Source organism: Rhinolophus sinicus, chromosome 8 (assembly GCF_057876585.1).
Source record: "Rhinolophus sinicus isolate RSI-liver-muscle chromosome 8, RSI-T2T, whole genome shotgun sequence".
Lineage (NCBI taxonomy): Eukaryota > Metazoa > Chordata > Mammalia > Chiroptera > Rhinolophidae > Rhinolophus > Rhinolophus sinicus.
Genome location: NC_142508.1, coordinates 11,441,389 through 11,466,299, shown reverse-complemented (window position 1 = coordinate 11,466,299; position 24,911 = coordinate 11,441,389). Strand labels below are relative to the sequence as shown.

The window sequence follows — 24,911 nt, the reverse complement described above, 5'->3', positions numbered from 1 at the left end:
GATCCATCGTAGTTACCTATGTATAAAAGTGACAGAAAGATGAGCTGGACCGCCCTTATGGAACAAGAAGCCCAGCCCTTCTCGTCCGTCTCTTGGAAGGCTATCCAAGCCTGGTGGGCTTTTGCTTCTCTCTACCTCAAGAGGAAGTGATACTTTATGAGAAATTTTCCTTAGACTCAACCTTTTAAGAGCAGAGTCATTGTTTCTTTCTTTTCTTCTTTTGTGTGTTATCATCACTTCTTCCTCAGCTAACACGCTTGGCACATACTTGCACACAGGGTTTGGTGAAGGAGCTCATGGCAAATACGCTTAGCTTCCTATTTTCATTTTTCTTGTTTCAGAGATAATTATGTATTTATAGCATCCTACCCTAACAAGTTCTCTTTGAGATCCAGCTAGATATACTCCTGTCCCAGCAGATAACACGAAATAAAACTGCTTTGCTGATGGTACAGGTGTGCTTGAAGGAAAAAAAGTAAAAATTCCTGCTTTGCATATTTGTGCACGAGTCCCAATCCATTCAGAGTCTATTTGAAGGTCTTCCCTTCTCATGCATTATTTAGGAACAGACACTGTAATTAAATACCTTTACAATGTGAACTGCTCAAAGTTTAGCTGCTTTTTACTAGATGACATGGTGGAGCTGGGGATATTTACTAGCTGACATGGTATAATTCAAGGGAAGTGTCATTTTTGTCTAGCTTTTACACTGGGCTCATTTCACCATGGAACCTCCCTCCTGGGGAAAGGAAAAGATGAGGGGTTGTAATTCTAGCTCAGTCTGAATGAGATCTGATTTTTCAAAATGTTGGGAGAGTCTGAAAGTGACAGGAGTAGGAGTATTGAAATATTTAAATAAGTTTGAACTAATGGTGTTGAGAGAGGAAAGGGGGATGGGGGAAGATGGCTGGAGGGGCGTGTGATGTCATATATTACGTATATTAAATGATGTGATTCCCCGGTGGTTATCACGAAGAAAATGGTTTTATTTCAAGCAAGTAAGAGAACTGATTGTCCTAATTTACCACATAAAGTTCTTCATTCTCTCCAACCAACTCTAAATTAGTGCTTCAGATACTAAAATCTTTGCTGAGTTGATGCATCTTTTTATGTTCCCTCATCTCAATCGCCATTAGATCATTTAGTAAAGACTTTAATCTTCTCCGTGCTCTCATTTTTTCAAGTTTTAGTAGGATAACACTGTGGTCATTTTGCTCAGTTCTAGAAATAGGCTGCAATCAGACGCTGAGGAAACAATCATTTTGTCTTTCGATTGGAAACAATAAAAATAGTTGCTGCCCATTACTCTCTACACTTCATTACTATTTTATTTTTATAGCCTCATTGAATCTGGTATGAATCATAAGTATATGAGGTCTGTGTCATTTCTGTCATTGAAAAGCCAAAGGACCCTTGGTTTAGCCTTACAGAGGTGAATTCTTTTCTTGGGACTCTATACCTAACATTTTAGGAATTGTTGCCAGAAGGATGATGGTGTGTGTTAAGCTTATACTTATGGGTGCATTTGTTGTAAGAAGTGATAACCCAGAATATTATGTTTACATAATCCACTTACCTTTACTTTTTGTATGTGTATTTTTAGGGAAAGACTAACACATACATTGTTTAACTTTTCTCTTCTTAAACCATTTAACTTAAGTAGCGATGTGCTTAAATTAAATATAGACTCCTAAGTACAACTAAGTGTCCTTTTCTCTACTTATCTGTTATAAATGTGTTATCTGAATTTGTATATTCTTTATACTCAGAAGAAGGAATTTTACATCTGTGTGCACCTCCTTATCTTATCACAACCCTTCTGATCCCATTTATTCTTGAGTATCCCAGTCTACACTTAAGGAAAAATACTAACTTACTCTCTTTAGCTTTTCTCTGAGCCCAAACTTATTTTCATTCCTCTCTTTAAAACTGTCCTTGACCTACTATCCAAAATTCCTTGTCGCCTTGTGCTCTAAGTTTACAATGGAAGGCACGTGCACTATTGAAATGGAGCCTTAAAGGGATGCATTGTTTGGAATCGCTCAGCTTCTCTAGAACAACAGCTTTTATTCTAGAATGTTCTATCGGAGTCATAACAAGACTCAATCCCTCTGCAAATTTGATTCACATGTTTAATTCAAAGCAATGAATTAACTAATTTAGAGTTATTAAATCAGCAGCCTGCCAACTTTAGGAAAAAGTAAAACAAAAAATAAAAAAAGCCGACTATACAAATTTCCAACTTCTCAAGACAGTAAGACACAGACATCGATTCAAATACAGCTGCCTAATCATATACAACTTTCATCAGCTCTCCAAGGATTGCTTCCATTTTCCTTTCACTCCTCTACTTGGTGAGGACGCAACAAACTTTAGACAGAGGATTTGCTCACTTTTGCTCTTTTTGGTCCAAGTGCCCCATTTAGTCAGCACCATTTGCTAGATTATTTTCATCATCGATACTGGAGTTCTGTCAAATTCCTGGTGCAGAAAAGGAAGGGGTGTACAGTGCTTACTCAAATCCAATTTCATTTTTAAAAGTCAAAAGAATGGTTTATTCCAGACTGTGTTTTATTTATCATTGTCCAGACCTCGTTTCCTTTTGGGCAAGAGGTGTATCGTGTGGAAAAATAACTAAATGATACCACGGACATAGAGACAAGGAAAGGTCACTAGTTAAATCATTTTTAGATCTTTTCCCCTCTTAGTCATGAAATGTTTCTAGAGTAAGTGGTGTTCAGGATGTGTTTTGAAGAAGGGAGCTTGGCAAACATGGAGTGGAAGTTTGTCGGATGTCACTAAGAATAGTATTATGTTTGACAGACAGCCAAAACTGCAAACATATTTACATGGTAATAAGTGCTTGGAAAGCCTTTAAGGTTTTTACATTGGAAAAATGCATGAATTCTTTTGTGTTTCTACTAACCTAGGAACCAAATTGCTGTTGCAGCTATTTTCACCATTTGCTTTTACATTTTTTTCTTTTTTACGAAAACAGTGCAACTTACATAAAGTGTACAAACCTTTAGGGTACAGCTTGGTAAATGTGATGTTTTAAGTGTAGCTTTCTTTTTTCAACTATTTTACATAATGCATATCTGGTAAAGTTTGCAGTACTATGCTGCAGTTTCCTCAATGAAAAATAAACTACCCATTGCTTCCAGAATACCTTTGACACATATTTTCAGATATAATTAAAAAACTCAGTATAAGTGAGTCAATGGCTAAGTCTCATTCTGTGTTTCTGAAACTACAGGTTGTTTAGGATTAATGCACTGGGTAGGCAGCCAGCATCACTATGTGGCACTTTGCTCAGAATAAACCATAATACAGAATCTTGAGAACAAAGGGGGGGGGAATACACACACACATATATATGTAATATATATATATATACATACATACATATATTATATATTACATAATTATATAATATATAATATATATAATTATATAATATATATGTAATATATACACATATTACATATATATGTGTGTGTATATATATATTTATATAATAGATATGTATGTGTGTATATATATACACATATATATGTATGTATATGTGTATGTGTATGTATATATATATACCAAGGGTGCCCAAAAAATATACAAGGGGACACTTTGGTCAACGCTGCTCAAGCAGTAGTTCGCCGTAATCAGAAGTGTCTGGATGCTGGTGGTAACCACTTTGAGCACCTCTTGTAATTGCAGAAGTTAAATGTGACTTGTATTCATCTTTTGTTATCGGTATATATTATTAAAATTTTAATAGTTTTCCTTTCTTAAAATGTATACACATTTTTTTGGCACGCTCTGTATACACACACACACACAGAGATATGTCACAAACAAGCAAATGTTAAGGAGGAGGAGGAAAAGAGACAGATATATTTAGAAAGCCTCTGTTTATCACCCCAACCTGACCAGCTTCCTCCATGGAGTCTTAGTCTTGGGACTTGTCACTGCATTGGTCCAGCGTTGTTTTAGTTAGCTGAGAATTCCCTCAGCAATATGCATCTCCCCTGGATTATATGTTCCCTGTGGACAAGAATATGCTATATATTTTTTTGTCATTCATTCCCCCTTCACTTCCATCCTTCAACATCCCTTGAAGGCATCTAAAGATGTGATCATGACAGAAGTTCAGAAAGATGGTTTAGAATGAAGAAGAAATAGAGAAAGCCATGATTTCCTAGCAGGGCCCCCAATTGCTCCCCGTGGTCACCACCCCCAGCACAGCTGCTCTTACAGTGACATTCGGAAACTCAGGAAAAAGCTCTTAATATATGCACTGACTCATAACGTGTTGCTTGGCTCAAAGGAAAACCTGATTAAAGAAAAAAAAAAAAGGAAATTGACTCCATTCCTACCTCATGTTGTCAGTGTCAGTGTGGAATATCCATAGTGTCAGCTGTCAAAGCTGCAGCATGGTCTTCTGAGCCCCGGGCCAGAACTTCCCCTTATTTGTAAGTAAAATTGAAAGACATTCCTAAGAGTCATCATCGTATAAGCAAACTGTGTTTGTTATCTACTGCATTAGTATCAAAACCGTGTGTGTTGAAACCTTTCTTTAGAGGCGGGGACTTGGTTCCCCGAGACTTCCTTAAAATGACTCTCTCCAGGTCTCTTTGCTTTTTTTCCTTTTCTCTCCAGCATCATTGATGGCAGGAGTGACAGACCATTGATGTAGGAACAATCTCAAAGCCTATTTAATACCTATACCAACGTCGTTTATAAATTAGTGGGATTAATTGTTTAGAAGATCTAAAACAGAGTATAGACTACATACCTCTGTGGTCATCTCTTTGATTATATACAATTTAAAATAAATAAGCTTCGTTTGATGTCTAATTGATGATAACACGGTGTGAAATCACCATATCTCATTCTTGAGACAGAGAAGAGATGAAGGGTAAGTCTAGACTGGTACTTGCTAATTCCTCAGTAGGCATAGTCTCATGTCTAATGACAGTCTGATATTTTACCATATCATCCTGATTTCATGTTTTCTCTAACAGTAGTATTTTGTACTGAAAGCTAAATATCTAGGCATAATATTGTTGAAGTCAACTTTTAATTATCTCAGGACAGACTGTGTTTAGCCCTTATACATACAGTTTAAAAAGCTAACATGGGCCTTATTACTCTGTCAGTTGAGAGAATATCAGGCAACACTGGTGAAGCTTATAATTTTATCTCCAGTGTTTGCTCAACGATTAGGCTGCTTCTTAGAGACCAATGTCTGAAAGAGACAGATGAAGAATACCCTGCCATTTTTGGCAACGTGTTCAAGTAGCAGCAGAAATCAGAAAGCTATAAAAAGTATATACACCAAGATTATATTTTAAAAATGAAAGTTAGATAAATACAAACAATCATAAAGTCAACTTCTTGGGAGTTCCTCTTGATTTCTTGTTCTGACATTTTGTTGTACAGTTACATATCTTCTCTCTCTAGATGCCAGTTACTGTCAGTCATGGATTTCTTTTTTTCTGACTTTTCTTATTCTTCTAGAAAACTTTTTTAGTAAATCAGCTTTTGTTCCACGGTTTGGCCGAGTGGAAAGAACATGGCCCTCGGAGTCAGGGCCTAGAACTTGCTGGCATTTCGATCATCTGTAAAACTGAAAAAGATGATACCTCTTTTCAGGGTTATTGTGAGAATTAGATACAATAATGTGCAAAACAATTCTAGCACTTGGGCTATTCATGTATTGATACATTTATTATTAGCTTATTACACTTATGAAGTGATCATTATATATGACTTGGGCAAAGAATGGAGAAAAATCCCAGTTATGTTATTTAATTTCCACTGTGTATCTAAATACGTATCAGAATTTATATTTTAAAAAAGAGTTTTCATTAACATTCTCTGTAACTTCACAAAAAAGTGACTATAAATGTTTTGAACTTCTGCGTCCTTAATACGAATACTTTAGTGAGAGGTTATGTACCAGTTCTCGTGCTGATGTAGTTTTATGATGATTGTTTGTAGGAAAATGTTTGAAACATTAAATGTCATATATTTCCACATGCAGAACCTCACTCTTTATCTTATTGTGAATACCTGTTACCCAAAGTCACAGTTTTAGCCTGGCCACAATGATCCTGCGTTGTCTGAACCAAGGATCCAACTTGAACTTGGGGCAAAGGGCTTAGTCATGGCAGGCCAGAGGGGTCAGTGTTTGGGGCACACAGTTGTTGTTGGCTAAGACTGCCCCACAGACAAACAAATAATTGTAGCAGAGTCTGCAGTCAGGCACTTCGGGTTTGAATCTCAAATAACTTAATTCTTTGATCATTAGTTCAAATTTGTAAAAAATCATAATACTACAGATCACCTCAGGAGTTGCTGTGAAGACTAATCAAGCTCAATACATAATTATTATTAATAGTATTATCATTGATAATGTAATATTAATAATGTAATATCATTGGTAATAACTTAGTGTTACCACTACATCCCACACATCCTCACTCTGAATCTATTTCGTACGCACACACACACACAATTTTCTGTTACCTGTTAAGAAAGGTGATTTATACCTTTCTTACATATAAATGGGTGTATCAAAGGTGAATATTAACCTACCTAACATTTATTGATCACGTTTCAGAGACATTTTCTCACTTTGATCCTCACTGTAACACTAGAAGAAAAACAGATTATTCCCACTTGAGAAAAAAAGAAAACGAAAGTTCATAGAAGTGACATAATCAGACTCATATGGCTAATAAGAGCAGAGATTAGCACCGACAACTTTGCAAGGATAATATTAAACCATGATACATTTCTTGCTGGTACGTATAGGAACTCAAGTAGTGAAGAAACTAAGGGCAGACAAATTTTTTTCTCATACATTCCCATAGTACTTTCAGGACTTAGTCATAAACTAGCATTATAAAATATCAAGTGGACTATTACACACTTGCCATATTAAGATGTTGAGTCTTTTGAATGGCATCTTCATTGTTTAGTCTGTTGTGGTGATGTTATTTTATCAACGATGTAGCAATTTTTGTTTTAATAAGCTCCTGTGATGCCACACCAGAAGTAAAAACTTTGACAGAAATGTAAACAGCAGAGGTGGCAAGCAGTTGACAAAAGGAAACTGGTTACTAGAACAGTCCTTATGTCACTTGTGTATCACATGGGGTGAAAGGAATGCCATTCTTAAACACTGTGCTTGCTTCTAAGTGAAACGTTTTCCGTTTTTACACATAGCATTAATAGAAACAAGCTAATATCATACCTATAAAAATTTAGAGGCTATGATAGCAACTAAGTATGTTAACATTGCTACATTCTACCTGGGTCAGAATTTCCAGATCCCTCCAACGGAATCTGCCTTAGCTAATAGCGTCTGGGTTCATCATTATACAGATGTCTAACAATTTCACATATTATTGGATAAAATATAATTCTCAAATGGGGAACAGAGAGAAAAAGTATCCTACTGAAGCATAAGGGTGTTCGTTTTAGTCATAGATATTTACTCACTAGCCTTGAAACCAAGGACAATTTGCTTAATCTCTTAGTCTCAGCTTCCTTCTTCCAAAAAAGAGATGCTAGGGCTTGTTAATATTAAGTGAGATAAGATATTCATATATTTGAGAGTCCTAAGGTTGTGTTTTCTTTTAGAGGTGTTCTGTTAGTTGAAAATATAATGCATGGTCATTCATGATGAACAAGAACGAGGAGGAAGGGAAAAACAAACTAACAAATGAGAAGAGGTAGAGTGAGAACCATGCAGCTCTATGTTATTGTAAAGTTTTAGAATAATAATCATTACTATTATTAGCATAAGTGATGGCAAGAACTGGAGGATTACGGACAAATCAGTTACTCTTACAGTATTTTAATCTGTAGAAGAAGGAATCAAACTAGTTTATTTTTAAACATAAATGTTGTATTTACACATTTTTCTCCTGAGCAAGTCACCAAAAAGCTTTTTAAAACTAAAATATGAGCCTACATTGTATAAAAATGAATGTGAAGAATAAGTTAAAGTGTCAAAGAGGACACTCACAAAATAAAACTTTGGTATTTTCCAAATCTTATTAAAATGAACATTTTGTGAAATAGATATACGTAATTCAATTCCCAAAATGTCCATGAATTTATCTAATGAAGAAACAAAAGCAAGCTTATGAGCAAGTGAGAATTCTGGTCTAACAGTTACGTTAGCTAATAAGGCAATGATTGGAATAATGACCGAATTAGTGAAATTAATTTGTTCAAATAAGTTACATGCATAAGCAATTGTATATTGAATAATGACCCAAAAGTGTTGTTAAAGAAAAGTGCTACTGAAACACTTACATTGATTAGGTAAATAAGGGTTGAATTAATATTAATTGTTGATCCTGTGTTGATTGAACAAACATTTTTTGAGCACCAGTTATGTTTCAGGCAGTGAGTGGATGGTAGAGCAACAATGACTAAGTCAAAATTAACAGTTTTTCTTCCTATTTTTGTAGTGAAGGAGGAAAATACATAGATGGGTGTTTCAGTGTCCTATGGGTCAAAGGTATGAATGGGGGAATCTACAAAACTGGAAACCGAAAAGGCTACTAGCTACATGAAACAAGTGCTTGGCTTCTCTAGGAATCTGAGAAATACCTGTTAAAAACCAAAGCTACACTTCACCGCTCTGGGATTGGCAAATATTAGCAAGTTGCACAATTGTTTAAAGGTTATTGAGAAACAGGACTGACCTGATCAGAATAGGTCTGTTGCAGCCACGCAGGAAAATAATTATGGCAGTCGCCAAAAGAATGCTTATACCCGCATCTTGATCGAGTGGTCTCATGCCTGGGCACATATGATAGGGAAATTCATACTCAAGTGTGTGACACGATGTGAAAATTGTAATTTCAGCACCGTTTCAAGCAGTTTGAGGCAAGCGGCATGTCCATCACTAGAGAAATGTATAAGAAAAAAAAAGTCATGATTTGCTCACTACAGAATTAGAAGCAATACATTTGAAACAGCTAGAGCAACGTAAAAAACATAGTACTGAGTCAAAAATAAAAAAACAAAAGCTAGACCACAATATTGTTTAGTAAACTAAGATCGTAAGAAAAAACACAAAACACCTGATCTTTTCCAGAGTTGCATCGCTAGCTAGCCAAAGAAACAGTCTAAGCAACTCAAGCAAGTTGTAAAGGTGAAAAGGGATCATGAGATGTGAGCATTAAAAATGAAAGGAAGGAAAGTATTGATAAAGTAAAATTCAGAGAAGAACCTTGTAGAAACTGGTGAGGATGTTACAGTCTGAGGAGTATGATAAACTCGGCTTTACACTTGACATTCAAATAACTGTAAGCCAAATGAACAAGTGACTAAGAACAACAGAAGAGAATGAAATGAGATGAGGCATGCAATGGAAGCAGAGATGGGGAAAAACCAGCTAGGCCAAGAGCTCTCAAAAGGGTTTCATAGAGTTGATGATGCCTGAAGGCTGAATAGGAGGCACAGGTGAGAAATGTGACGATGTAGAATGAACGATGTGGGGAGATGAGTTTAGGGTAGGAGACAAGAGTGTAAAATGGCACGAAGTCATCAAACACAATCTTGAGTTTGGACACTGCATGTAATTTCCTTGAATGTGAGCTATTTAGGGAAGTGTCTGAGATCCTTCTGGAAATAGGCAAGGGGGCGAGATTATAAATATTACCGAGGGCTTAATTATGTCTAGGATACAAGTAGGTAGGTAGGATACAAGTAGCTGGGATTTGAATGAATCGAGATTTCTGAATTTTGTAATACTAATAACTTTTTTCAACAATGCTTTCTGATACACACAGCTAACATCGATTTTGTCAGCTTGGACTAGTTTTTCTTTCAGATGCTATGTCTCCAGAACTGTGTCAAAGCTCATCATGGACTCTTAACTTTCTTTCCTATGACTCCAGCATCCTTTTTTTTTCCCTGATGAAAGATCACTCAATTGTCATCAGACTTGGTGGTATTACCTGAAAAATGGTGATATGTCTTAACTTAAACACAACAGGGTTGGGCCCCAGAAGGCACACTCGCATTAAATAATGGCTTCTTAACCCACCCGTCACTGCCACCAGCGCATAACCCTCTCACAGGCAGGGACTGTGTCTTACTCATCACTGAATAGCCAGGATACAGCTCAATACCTAATACAGAGAAGTTACTCAGTAAAGTATGTGAGGGCAAAGGGAATGAAAGAATGATTAAACAAGCTAAGGTTTATTGTCTTATCTGTATCATTGATTTGATATGTGCATAAATCACTTCCTCTTTCTGGGCTTCAGTTCCTTCTTCTGCTAAACAAATATAAATCCTAGCCTGATTACCAACAGGAAAAACAGGAAGATAATAGATTTGGCAGTGATTTGAAAAACAAAACATTCAGAAAACTGACACAATCCTATCAATATACATTGAATAAGTAACTTCTACTGAAAGATAGAATATCTTTCAGTGGAATATTGGAAATGCTAATTATATGATACTGATGACAAGTGTAAAACAGAGGTCAGAGAAAAATAATACTCATTGGGTGAAGTGTATTCACTAATAAGGTATTATTTTATTATCATTATCAATATTATTATGCAAAAGGTTTAGAGCTACCAGGTGGAAAGGTGTTATTGGCTATAAAAGTCACAACTCAATATTACAAGTTTTATGCCTTCTTCCCTAATTTTGTCCTTCCGTTGGTTTGTGAATTTTTTGGTCTATATCAGAAACTTTTTGATGCTCTGGAAAGTTTTATGTATAATTTTGGTTTATTTAGTTTAATTCAAAGACATTATGCTCAGTTTAATTGACTGGTGACAGCAGAAAGAGAAAGAGACACAGAAAGACAGACAGATATTCTTATCTAGATATGGCTACGTTCAAAACATTATCAGCCTGTAACTACTTTGCCAGCCTGAAATCATCTTTTGCATAATTCTTTTAATCAGGCATATAGGCACAATAAACATATAAAAGAAGCAAAGAAGATTTTTTTGGGGGAAATGTGGTTCAGAAGGACAAAAATCTGATCTATTTTAAAGCACTGTTTATATTTGTTAATTTTCTATCTCCCTGCAGGTTTAAATGTTTGTCTGGCTCATTGACTACTGATTAGAGGACACACAATGAATAACTCAACAAACTCCTCTGACAATGGCCAGGCTCTGGCCAGTCCTTACAAGACATTTGAAGTGGTTTTCATTGTGCTTGTGGCTGGATCCCTCAGTTTGGTGACAATTATAGGGAATATACTGGTCATGGTCTCCATTAAAGTCAACCGCCACCTTCAGACCGTCAACAATTACTTCCTGTTCAGCTTGGCCTGTGCTGACCTCATCATCGGTGTTTTCTCCATGAACTTGTACACCCTCTACACTGTGATTGGCTACTGGCCCTTGGGACCTGTGGTGTGCGACCTGTGGCTGGCACTGGACTATGTGGTCAGTAATGCGTCCGTGATGAACCTGCTGATCATCAGCTTTGACAGGTACTTCTGTGTCACAAAACCACTCACCTACCCTGTCAAGCGGACCACCAAAATGGCGGGTATGATGATTGCCGCGGCCTGGGTCCTGTCCTTCATCCTCTGGGCTCCGGCCATCCTCTTCTGGCAGTTCATTGTAGGGGTGAGAACCGTAAAGGATGGGGAATGCTACATTCAGTTTTTTTCCAACGCTGCTGTCACCTTTGGTACAGCCATTGCGGCCTTCTATCTGCCCGTGATCATTATGGCTGTGTTGTACTGGCACATATCCCGAGCCAGCAAGAGCAGGATAAAGAAAGACAAGAAGGAGCCTGCGGCCAACCAAGACCCAGTTTCTCCGAGTCTCGTACAAGGCAGGATCGTGAAACCAAACAACAACAACATGCCTGGCAGTGACGATGGCCTGGAGCACAACAAAATTCAGAATGGCAAAGCCCCCAGAGATGCTGTGACCGAAAACTGTGTCCAGGGGGAAGAGAAAGAGAGCTCCAATGATTCCACCTCAGTCAGTGCTGTTGCCTCGAATCTGAGAGATGATGAAATCACCCAGGATGAAAACACAGTTTCCACTTCCCTGGACTATTCCAAAGATGAGAACTCGAAGCAAACATACTTCAAAATTATCACCAAGACCCCAAAAGGTGATTCCTGTACCCCGACTAACACCACGGTGGAGCTGATTGGTTCTTCAGGTCAGAACGGAGATGAAAAACAGAACATTGTAGCTCGCAAGATTGTGAAGATGACTAAGCAGCCTGCGAAGAAAAAGCCTCCACCTTCCCGGGAAAAGAAAGTGACCAGGACAATCTTGGCTATTCTGTTGGCTTTCATCATCACGTGGGCCCCATATAATGTCATGGTGCTTATTAACACCTTCTGTGCACCCTGCATCCCCACCACAGTGTGGACAATTGGTTACTGGCTTTGTTACATCAACAGTACTATTAACCCTGCCTGCTATGCACTTTGCAATGCCACCTTCAAGAAGACTTTTAAACACCTTCTCCTGTGTCATTACAAGAACATAGGCGCTACAAGGTAAAGCATCTTGGGGAAGAAAGGAAGGTGGTCAAGAGGAGCTTAAGAAGAAGAAAAGGGGCAAAAGAGCTAGTTTTAAAAATCTCTGTCATTGCACTTTATAGTCTTATTATGGATGTGCAATTAAAGAGCCCAGCAGGGACACTTTCATTGCACCTAAGCTCCAGCTTGAGACGCTTGCACCTTATAAACCCTGTCAATGTAGGAGCAGGGAGACCATGAAAGAGACACACTGAAATTGTGGATTGAAGGAATGACCTACGTTTTCTCATCGTCTTTGAAGAAGGGCTTCTGAGTCTACTGTTTTATCAGTCTCTGCACAAGAAGAACCTCGCTCCTTTCTCCCCCCCATTTTTTTGTTCCCATGTGTTTATGTAAGGATGAAAGGCCACAGTTACAAGCTAACACGGAGACTTAAACATAAAGAGACATTATACAATGGGGAAGTGAAGAAAGAAAACCAAAACAGATGTAGATACGGTCTCCAGAGTGTTCAGCATATATTATTCTTTTGTTATGGTTTCATTAGGAGGATTGCAATGCTTTTTTTTTTTTTTTTTTTTACCTTTCCATTTACCCACCATCAAAAAAAGCAAACAGACAAAAAACCCCAACTAGATCACATCATTATTTTTCTCGTATGAGCATTTGTTTTTGTACTTTCCTCTTCTATAGTGTGTAAGGGCAAATTCTGCAGGACTTTCACTAAAATCCAACCAGAGACAGCCATAAAAATGGGCATTTCTTCCCTGCCCACAGTGTCCTCTGAGGGTATAAAAACATGTAAGGACATGGTTCACTGATGACTCTTTATGGGAAATGTTTTTACCAACCTGGTTTTCTTTTAAACTAGCCTCTTATTTTCATGGAATAGCCTCTCTAATACATAAACATGCTTGAGGAACCAAAGCGATTTTTTTTTAATTGAGATTTCATACGTTAAATAATGGTCATTCCAGTAGGAGAAAGTTTACGGAGGCCAGACAAGTTATGAGATAAGATAATGGAAGATTAAAAGGGCAGTCTGTTTCAACCTGAAGCTGCCTGACCCATGCATGAAATGCTAACATGTAAAACATGAACTCCTGGCCTTTGTCAGCAGGAAGAAGATGCTGTTTTCTTTTGGAATTCTAAATAGGATTAAAGTACTCACGTGGCACCAATGACTTCTGGGTCAGTCTCAAGAGATGAAGACCTTCTCTTCAGTGCCTTCTAAAGGCTGATATTCAACGTATACTTAAGTGAGCTTGTTTATAACCATCTTGTGACCCAGTAGAAAAAAACAAAACACACAAGAGTAATCAGAAACATTACTGAAAACACATGTTCCCTATTCTTCAAATTGTCAATTCTCCCTAAGATTTTTTTTAACTTCAACATTTATCAATAGAAGTATAGTAATTTTTGTGACAAAAATGTAGTGAATAACTAAACAGAGGCCAGGTGAGCTGAGCAGAATCTGAGAGAAGAATGAAGTTGGCTGTACCTGTGTCACTTCCCACCATTTCTCTAATTCTAGACCATAAAAAAGTCATATCAGGAACTAATACACAAATAGTGACTTTATAAAGAATCTTGTCCATGTAGATATTTTTTATTTGATTATATTGTTCACATTTAACTAATTATTTTTACTCATTTGTCTTCTTACTTTATTTGCTAGTCTCCCAATCAAATTTTCTAAAGATGGTCCAATCAGTAGAAATCAAACTTACATAAAAGCCTTTTCAAATTTCACCTTTTGCCTTTTAGATTTATGAAATTTATGACATCTTGACCTGTAATATCTATGTGAGTTGCATGATGAATTTGTCAGTATTAGAGCTTAGCACTTTAGAGGTATTTTCTGTGACTTGCCTCATAGATGGTACGACAATTTAGAGAGTTATAAAAAAAAAAGCACAATGTAAACAACAACAAAAGAACAGTAAGAAGCAAATTGCCAACAATACTTGTATTTAAGTTACCCTTTATAAAAATAACTTCCTATTTTAATACCTTCAGTCATTTCCCCCCCAAATCTTCCATGTATAAACATATAGCATCCGTTTATACAGATTCCTTCACTCTACAATTACATCAATGTAACCTTTTACACTTTAAATCCATATTTGTTTTTATTTCTTCAAATTGACATATGAGTGGAAGGAACATCAAGCCAATGGGGTGTTTGGTTGCCTGTAATCAAAACAATTGACTGGCTGAATATTTTACTTATTAACTTGTTGTACTATTATAATATGATATAGATTCAGCTTTAGTCAGGATGGACACTTTGGATTCACAGATTTTCGATTCAGGTCACTTTTTGTCTCTCCCCTAACAATCCAGCTCACCTTGAGTCCAATTGCGTGTTACTCTTCATCGTCATTGCATCCTTCCTTTTCTTCCTTTTATTTTTGATCTTTGCTATGGCCACCACAACCTTATCAAAAGAGAAACCATCAAGCATTAAAGAAAGGAATTGAAGATAAACTGACACATCATGGAAGCTTTGACGACCGGAATCAAAAAATGGAAAGAGTACTGAAAATGGTAGATGATTAGAAAGCTATGGAGACTGTGTTCGAAGATTTGCATTGACTACTGCTGGGTTTGTCTATTTCAGTGGCTCTCAATCAGGGATGATCTTGTCCCTCCTCCCCCTCAGGGGACATTTAACAATGCGAGGAGACACTTTTGGTTGTCACAACTGGGGGCAGGGCTATTGGCATCTAGTGCAGATAGAGGCCAGGGACGCCCTCTAAACAGATTACAATGCACAGGATAGTTCCCTCCACCCCAACTAAAAATGATTTGACTCAAAATGTCACTAGTGCCAAAGTTGGGAAACCCTGGGGTATTTTAAGGGATTCTAGAGCTTGCTTTGTATACGTGGGAAGATAATCCTGTATCACTATTAGAACATCAATGCAACTTACTCATCTGTTTGAAAAAGGTAATGCTCACCATTGGTGTATCAAACACACTGTCACCCACTGATTCTGGTATAATTGCCATTCATAGATTGGGAAAACAGGCCACATCTACATATCCAGAATCATCAGACGAGGCACACAGTCCATTGTTTCTGACAGCTGCACGTCAGATGACAATTGCCACAGAGTCCAGTCAATGGAGGTCCCAGTAGTTGACCATTAAAATGGTTGTGGTTGATGTAGTCAGTTTCTATTGAAGCTGACACTGATCCTTTCAAAAACATGAAGAGCCTCTTTCAGAAACAATATGATTCATTTCCTTTCACTGGCAAAGGGAATATCTGTCAAGAATGTCTTCTCTCCTCCTAGCAATAATGTAAATATCACAGAGTGGTCTTATAAGAAGAGGAGATGAAGCATGTGAAAAGAAAAAGCCAGGTCATTTCTTCACAAAAGAAACGCTTACCCTTTATGAGTTCATTATTAACTTAATGGCAGATCCCAAGTGTTTGGACAGACTCACCAATATAGTACGTCTCCGGGGATAAGCTTTCCAGTTTGGATTTGGAAGCTGGAGGTCCCACATTCTCCTGCTCTTTGTCCCGTCACTGCTTTTTTTGATCCTGAAGGTCTGACACTGGGTGAGATGGGAATTCAAACTGACAACAACATACACTTAGAGAAGCAATCTACTTTTATTTTCTCCTACTTAGTTCATTGATAGTGGCCTTCTCCCCATTTTGATAATATCCCTTTCAACAAGCGCAGACAGCACTGGTGTTGCCAATAGATTAGGCAAGCACCCAAAGCTGGGTGAGTTGTGCAAAGTGTATTTTCAGCATGTATATATAATACCATGCCTCTTCAATATGCTTCTCTTAAAAGGGTGCACGCTGCAGCATGAACTGTGTGTGCATATTTAATGTATCTTCCTGGAATCTGCTGTATGCTTAATATACATATTCTATAAATAAACTAATGAAATGTATAATAGGAATACATATTTCTGTATACAAATAAATATATTATACACAAAATCTTAATATGCAGTATAGTATATGTTGCTTCAGAGTAACAAGAATATATTTTACATGCCCAACTTTCAAGGAAAGTAGTATTTGCTTTGGAAGGGAGAGGTTTAAGAGCAGCCCAAATCCTACCCGTATTATGACAACTGTTTTATACTCTGGAAGCATGGCACTAATTTTAAATATCGCGTGAAGAAATATATTAATAAATCTTTGCTGGTGTCACCCCATGTGACAACAATACTTTTTTGCTCCTGCACTTCTGACATTCCCCTGAGTAGACTCTTCCTGGCCATTACTGTTCCAACAGCTGTGTTGATCTCACGTCTGATTGCCTGATGAGATGGCAACCAATTCATTGATATACAGCTTCGCTCTCCTTCCCATTAACTGATTTTTGTAAAATAAAAAATAATCACACTGGGAGGAAAGGATGACCTTAAGAATGTTTCTCATTCTGAAAAACGATAAAAAGTCATGCAAACACTGTATTTTATAAACCACTCATTTCAGTTTGGGTCCAATACAGCATCCCTTACATTAAATATCAATAACTTTTAGCATAGTATGATGTTGTAAGTTCCAAGAAATTACGAAATAGGTGGTTTGTTTCTGAGCATCTTGCGTTTTCTCCACAGCAAATCTCTTTTTTTTTTTTTTTTTTTTTTTTTGTTGACGACTCAACTACTCACATTCCCCAGAACATTTTATTTGGCCCGCTGGCGTGAGTTCTTAGTTGTTATGAGATGATATTGGGCGTGCAATCCCAAAAGATTTTAATAGAAAAGTCATAAACACTGAACATTTGAAAGATTCCTATTAGTCTTTAGATACCAAGGCATGCAGTGGGAGAGATGTTTTTCAGTGAATTCTAGTTTTCTTCCAATTTTATAATGTTTCAAAGCCTATTTGCTTCTTAAATTTCTCCTCCTATACCACAATTCACCCTTGTGAATTGCTTTCCTTTACTTGAACCAAAATTATTTCTAGAAAAACAATGAAAGAAAAAATTGAGTTTTCTATCAATTCTCATTTGTTTCTTATTCTAGTGAAATATTTTCATTTCATTTTCTGGAATTTGAATTGAATACTGTATCAATGAATTATTACATGCTATTCCTGACTAGGTGGTTACCAATACTGAGACAGGAAAATCACGTTGCTGTCATAAAAGAAGCATTTTCCACTTACAACGTGTATCCATCTTTCTCAGTCAAAAATGCAAGAAGCAGAATGTGGTAAGTTGTGGTACGTAGGTATTTTTAAATAGGTGACATTCTAGAAAATCAGTTCTTTGGTTTCTTAAACACACACTCACACAGTAAGTCATGGGAAACTGCGAAAGGGAAAAAAAAGGTAATAGTCTTCTGTATTTGCACCATATACGCAGCAGTTCATCTGAACCCTTCAACTGAATCTTGACTGAAAAATGTGAATATCTTTGGAGGTTCTGTCAAATAATTTTTTTAATGAGTATCCTGTTTTTAATCTTTTAAAGGAAACTCCAGACTGTTTTCCATAGTGGCTGCACCAATTTGCACTCCCTCCAGTAGTGCACAAGGGTTCCCTTTTCTCCACATCGTCGCCAGCACTTATTGTTTGTTGATTTATTGATGATAGCCATTCTGACAGGTGTGAGGTGGTATCTCATTGTGGTTTCAATTTGCATTTGTGTGATGATTAATGACATTGAGCATCTTTTCATTTGTCTGTTGGCCATCTGTATGTCCTCTTTGGAGAAATGTCTGTTCAGGTCCTCTGCCCATTTTTTTAAAATCTGATTGTTTATTCGGTGTTAAGTTATATGAGTTCTTTATATAATTTGGTTACTAACTTCTTATTGGATGTATGATTGACAAGTATCTTCTCCTATTTAATTCTACTGCTGGGTATAACCTTTCTATTTCTTCCAGAATTTATAGCTAGAGGAGACATTGAACTCTTGGGTAGCTAAGTGGTATTGAAGAAAACCTTCTACTGTCTCCTCTTTGTGCTATGGTCTGTAAGCTGCAGAATTTTCTTATAGCTGTTAGGATCATATGAGTGTTACCTTAGTGTCTGCCACCAATACATCCCAGTCCTCTCAAGGCCATCTCTTTAGTGCATGATCGTGATTACATGGGATCACGGTAAGAAAACATGCTTGGATTGGAGAAATCCACCATAACACCTAGGAAACACATTAACATATACAAACTATCACTATGGGTACCCCCAGACACTATACAACTCTACACTATGGTGCTTTTAATATTAACATGACTATCTAGAAAGCTGAGGAGAAGGAAAAAATGACGCTTTCTCAGAATGTTTCTTTTGAAATCCCTCTCAGACGTGGTACAGAAACATGCCATAGGAGTAATACTTACTCTGAATATTCAACAGATGATCACATAGTCAAAATGTCTGGGATCCTAAATGAATAAACAAGAAGTCAGTCATGCATGACCCATCTTGCAGAAAACGTAAGATTACCAACCAGGTTCTTTTTTTTTTTTTCTCTTGGGATTCTCACTATTTCAGCTTATTAATAAAAAGTACAAAGGGCATTTAAGAAATAGATATTAAATAATTGAGTAAAACCATTTTATTTTATTTTTCATCCTATTGGGTAATTTAGCCTACATTAAAAAATATAATGTGAACAACTTTGTATTTAAGCAGAAAACAGTAATCATAAAGAATAAAATTAGGAATGGAACAGGAGCAATAAAAATATGACGTCCCAGTGAGGGAAAATAACAAAAACGTATCCCTAAGCTCTCTAAAAAGAATAACAATAAATATTTAATTGAACTTTCTCTTGTACAAGTTCTTTGCATTTCATTTTTGTATGTTTACTTCTTTCATCTCTTTTTAGTATTTTTGTTAATGTCTTCACTAATGTTGGTTTAAAAGTAGTTTTTATAAATGTTTTGAGAGGCAAGCATAAAAATTGCTCTTTCCCTAGAGCTTTTTTTAAAAAAAATTTTAGCAGACGTTGCTACTCCAGAAAGCAAATAAATAAATAACTAAATACATAAATAAATAAATAACTGCTTATAAATGCCACCTATGCTTTAAATATGAAAACAAAAAACAGCAAAAATATGGATGAAGGATAGAATTATAGCTTTAAATGCAAAAAATAATCTGTGTAATGATGGTTTCCATATGTAATCATTTCTGAACATCATGACATCAATTTCCTCTGTGGTTACACAGCTGTTCACAGTGTGGTGGACACTGGCCCTCAGTCACCCTGACAAGAGTTCTTGACATATCAATGGGCTGTTTTCAATCAGGCCCTGTGGAGATGTGAACAGCTACCATCACCAACTGGGAGCCTGTCGTGATGAACTATCAGGCACATGTTGAGGTGTTAAATCCCGCCAAGCCCTTTGTTGAACAGAGTGTGTGAGAAACTACATTATCACAAGCTTGGGAGAACCGAGGAGAAATAAAATTATTGAAAGTTTCAGACGTGATGAAAAAAACAAGGGAGAAAAGTTCATGCTCAGTGTGCACCTATCTATTAGGAAGCAAATTTTAACAAATACAATAGCAGTCTTTGACCATGTACAGGTTAAATATGTAACTGACAAATTTGAATTACAAGGTTACGTTCACTCTAATTCCTACAAGCCTACCGTGACAAAGGTATCTTTCTTGTTTTCATTGTCTCGCTTTCGATTTAAGAGTAAGAAATAGAATGTTCATTCAAGAGAAACATACACATAGTATAGAGTCCTTGTCTTTTTAAAATCCTATGTTAAAAGACAGTTACTTAAATGTATATGAATTCCAAAACCCATAGTGAGATTATTTAATAATGGAAATGTACACACTAGAATAACTGAAGACTGTATATACTTAAAGAAAACCTTTTATAGTCTATAAATTGTATGAGTGCATTTTTTGATAGGGTCTTTAAAAATAATCCAATTTATGTGTCAATGAGATTAGAGAGATATATACATATTATTGCTATAACCTACATATATTTATACAATTCTATATAATTTATCTACTTTTTTAGTAAAAGGAAAAGAACATATTCAAAGAGACAGTAGTTAAGAATTTGATGGAAAGTGATTCACAAATACAGAGAATGGGGTGCCTACCAATGGAAAATATTGCACATACCAAAGGAGTCTTGGCTTCATTGTTGATGACACACGCGTGCAAAGACATTCCAACTTCCAAATTCAGCGGGGAGGAAATGGTGGTGCCAAATGCCAGAAATACTTGGAAGATGATAGCAATTACATGCCGTGTCCTTGGATATCTTTCGGCCAAGCTGTATTCCTAAATGAAGCATCATCTGTCAGAAAAGTCAACAATAAAGTGCTTTTTCATATGATTCATCATGTTTAGAACACTTTTGTGAGCATCTTAAAAGTCGGGCTTTAGGTATTCCCAAGATAAAGTACTAATTTCAATGCAGGTTAGTGGGGGCTCTGGCTCTCCCCTTGAAGACTCTCATTTCATTTTCTTTGTCTACTGGATGAAAATTGCTCTTAGAATACCCTTTCTAACCTCTGCTCTCTATTTGCTAAATATCTAAAGTCTCAGATAGAGGGAATACAAATTTGCTCAGGTTTCTACAAGTACTTGGTGGGTTAGGTGTGTAGGGAAGCTTTCTTCTTTTTGTGTGTGTTTTCCCCAAATAATATACTTTGAATTGATCTGGAATTCATTTCCTTCTTCCAAACAAGGAGAGGCAAGTCAAAACTCACACAAACTAATACCAAATGTTCTCAAGTGTACATAGTCCAAGAAGTACAATGATGAATGGGCTTCAAGACAACCACGTTCTTGCCAGGGAGGTTTAGGAAAGTGCCAACCCCAGGTTTAGGAAAGGATTCATTCAGACATATTCATTACCAAACTTATGATAAACTGAGATCCTTTGAATCTCAGAGTTGGTCAAAGCCTCATTTGCCAACCATTCTCGTCTCCATCTGAAAACAGAAATTCTCTATAGCCTCCCTGACTGTCAGAAAGACTTAGCTTCAGCCTTCCCAAAAATGGGCAGTTCAAGTTCCTCAAAGCTTCATACTCAGCTCTCTCTCATCTCATATTCTCTCCTGATGGGATCTCATCCATAACCTCAGCTTTTACTACCCTCTTAAATGTGGTAAGACATAAATATTATGTCCATTTCAATCCTCTCTACCGAACACCAACCCTGTCTAACTACCTCAGAACCCCTCTGGGAAATTTCAAATGTACCTCAAACTCACCGTGCACAAAAACTTACATTCATGATTTTACCCACAAAATAGACCCTATTCTGCTATTTCTTAACCCATCATCTATTCAGTTACACAAAATGGAAACCATGACATTGTCCTTGATTTTCTCCCTTAATCACACTTCAAGTCTTCCCAATCTTACCTCATAAATATCAAGCTTGTTAAATTGATCGACTTCTCCTATTTCTATTAATGCCCGTACATAAAGGAAGGGGCCTAACTGATCTTGCCACATCAACGCGAACCTCATTCCGTCCGTCTCAAACTCTGCAGCCCACATGGTCTTTTCAGAAGGCAAATCTGAACATATCACTCCCCTGCTTAAAACCTATTAGCAAGTCCCTCTTTCGATAACATCCAGCCTCCTTTCCTCTGACCTACATCCCCTTTACTTGCTGAGACCCTCCCATTTCTCCCTCCTCAGCTTTCACCACACTCCCAGATGATTTCATTGCTCTTGCCACATTGCCACAAGGCACACTTGCCCTCATCAAGCCCTTTTCTGCCAAAAGACCTTTGTACATGCACCTGGAACAACACTGCCTGGAAACCTTTTTCACCCTTTGTTACCTGGTTATCTCAAAATCAAGGATGGCATGTTCACAAATGTCTCTCCTGACTTTTTTAACTACATTAAATCCTCCATGATAGCACCCATTGCATTTCTCACAATTACAGTTTTATTTGTTGTTTATAGGATTGTTTGTATAAATGTTTGTCTCTCCCTGTAGACGGCAAGCTTTATAAGTTACAAAGACCTAGTCTGCATTTGTCTACCTGAGACAGAGTCATACATGGCTACTGTTGTCCCTCTCTCTCTACATTTTTCTCCACTTACTAGTTATTTGACCTTGAGAAAGTCATTTAATTTCTTCATATGTAAACACACTTCATTTTTATATATACACGGTATTGCTATAAATTTTATATATATAAGTAATATTTTGAGGATTAGAAGCAACTACGTAAAATTTGAAAAGTTCCTAGCAGAATGCCTGACAAAGAGGGTACTCAATAAAAGCTGTATATTTATAACACTTATTATAGTGAAAGACTCTAGTAGAGAATAAAGGTTCCAGGGTTTTTCAAACTGTGCTTTTCAGAGCCCTAAGTATCCCATCAACCCAGACAGTTTGGTACTGAAATAAGTGAAGCTCCTGACACCCAGAACCACTTCCTCAGAGCAGAGCATTAACTTTGAAACACCTGGGATGCAATTATTCTTTCCTTTAGTAACATGGTTCAAATTCTTTTAGTTTTTTACTTAAATCATGCGTATCAATGTAAGAAGATTATTGGCATCTTACACGGAGACAGCTCATTTGCTATGCCAGGCATCTTATTACTCAGATCTGGCCATAATCATACGAGAAGTTGTTTTGATATCCATTTTATATGATGAGGAATTGAAGCCTCTGTGAGACCAATTAATTGCCCGAGATCACAGCTGGTACATATACAGCCAGGACTCAAGTCCTAAAAGTAGTTTATCACAAGCAGGAAGCACATAGAAACAGCTTGCTCTGGTTTCCTGGGTCCAGGCCTGGTTTACAACTGGCTGACCTGATGTAATTAATTATGCTTTCTATACCCCCCCGTAAATATACATACAGATAGATAGATAGATAGATAGATAGATAGATAGATAGATAGATAGACAGACAGACAGATAGATAGATAGATAGCAGTGCAGCTCTTAGGAATTCGTAGTTTTCAATAAGGCAGAACTATTTTTTTCCCTTAAACCCTCCCAAGTTTCTTACAATTATTGAAATGTTTGGAACTTCTATTAAGATTGTCAGATACTCTGACATTAGCCTTCAGACAGTTTCTACTAACCTCAGACAAAACAGTGAAACCATCAGCGGACCAAATGCCCCTTCATCAAATGCCTACTGACCTTTTTCAGTGAACCTGACACATTGTACCTAAGTTAATCCTTATACCGACTCTTAGAAGTAGTCGCTATTAGCCCCTTTTTCAGTTGAAGGATATATGACTTATGAAGTTCAATGATTCGGCCTTTATCAGTTTGATTGCCTGTAAATAAGAAAACAAATAGCACTTTCAGATTTAAAAGAGCACATTCAGAGAAATGTAATGGCTGTGTTCGATGCCAGAGAGATAATGGATGGGGGAGGGGGCTTGTCACTGTGTGAGAGAGATAAATGACAAATGTCTAACTATTGTTTTGTGCACCTAAAACTAACAAAAAATGTTATAAATAATAAAAAAAGAAGAGCACATTCAGGCCATAGAAAATGAAGAGTAATAGATTTTGTATGTGCTCACAGTAGAGGATATTGCATATTCCATCCCTCATAAGTTCAAGTTCATAAGGAAACTGTTAGGGGCTACTCTCAGGTATGAGTCAAGATTTGGGGATATTGTCGTGGGCACGGGGATGCTACTGATCATATCAGTGCTGACCAGTTGGCTACGTCACCCTAAATGGTACTTGGTGGCGCTGGCTATAGGATCCAATGATTTAATTTTAATTTCAAAATAATGTACCTATTCAAATGACTACTATTTTTGCATTTCAGAGTAGTTCAAGAATCACCAAGATCTGTCCAAAATTAAAAATTTTCCTATTTATTTATTTATTTATTTATTTATTTGGTGAAGAGCAGAGGGTGAAAAAATATCATTATTATCTTTAGAAATATTGTAGGATAAATTCTGATGAAGCTGCTTGAGGTGTTCAAATTAAATGATTGTGAAAGCCGCGACTGTAGTTTTCTATTCCCCTATTCACTCCCAAGAGCTCTAATCATATTTCTTATACTCACTGCCTCAGGAGTCCCAAACATTTTTTCAATTCCAAGTCAAGTCAGACCTGCAAGGGAAAGTCAGACTGAAGAGATAGATGGGTGCTAAGGGCCGTAGCAAATTACCCAGAGCCATCGCGTTAATGAGTGACGTAGAGCTAGAGCAGACAGTTGAAGGGAACTGTCCATTGGAGATCTGTTCCGTAAGAGGTTGGCTTAGTACACGAAACGGAATAAGAAGGGGACTTTTATCACTGGTCATTAGGCAGAGTCCTAACATCTGGATCCCTGACATCTACGTAGCAAGACATGTCAGGTATTTTTCTTTAGCCCCTCCCAGGGCACTACCTTCTCCGTCCTGATCTGTGGATTCTGGGAAGCTGATTTGTAGGCACTGTATTAACATGCTCCTTGTTCCTCTAGTTTCTAGT

General features: G+C 37.0%; 1 protein-coding gene and 1 long non-coding RNA gene across 3 annotated transcripts in view; one reads left to right on the top strand and one right to left on the bottom strand.

Annotated features, from left to right (window-relative positions):
* CHRM2 (cholinergic receptor muscarinic 2) overlaps window positions 1-20,814 on the top strand; it is a 127,421-nt gene extending 106,607 nt beyond the window's left edge. For both annotated transcript variants that reach the window (XM_074315330.2, XM_019750621.3), the window contains exon 3: window positions 11,083-20,814. In XM_074315330.2, the coding sequence (XP_074171431.1) occupies window positions 11,130-12,530 (1,401 nt within the window). In that variant the 5' untranslated portion in view covers window positions 11,083-11,129 and the 3' untranslated portion in view covers window positions 12,531-20,814. The remainder of the gene's footprint in view (window positions 1-11,082) is intronic.
* LOC148757375 (uncharacterized) lies at window positions 3,639-13,796 on the bottom strand. Its single transcript, XR_016021916.1, has 4 exons — window positions 13,680-13,796; window positions 8,724-8,926; window positions 6,598-6,655; window positions 3,639-5,626 (listed from the first exon to the last, which is right to left on the bottom strand). It is a non-coding gene; the product is annotated as an uncharacterized LOC148757375 (long non-coding RNA).
* Window positions 20,815-24,911: the final 4,097 nt, after the last annotated feature.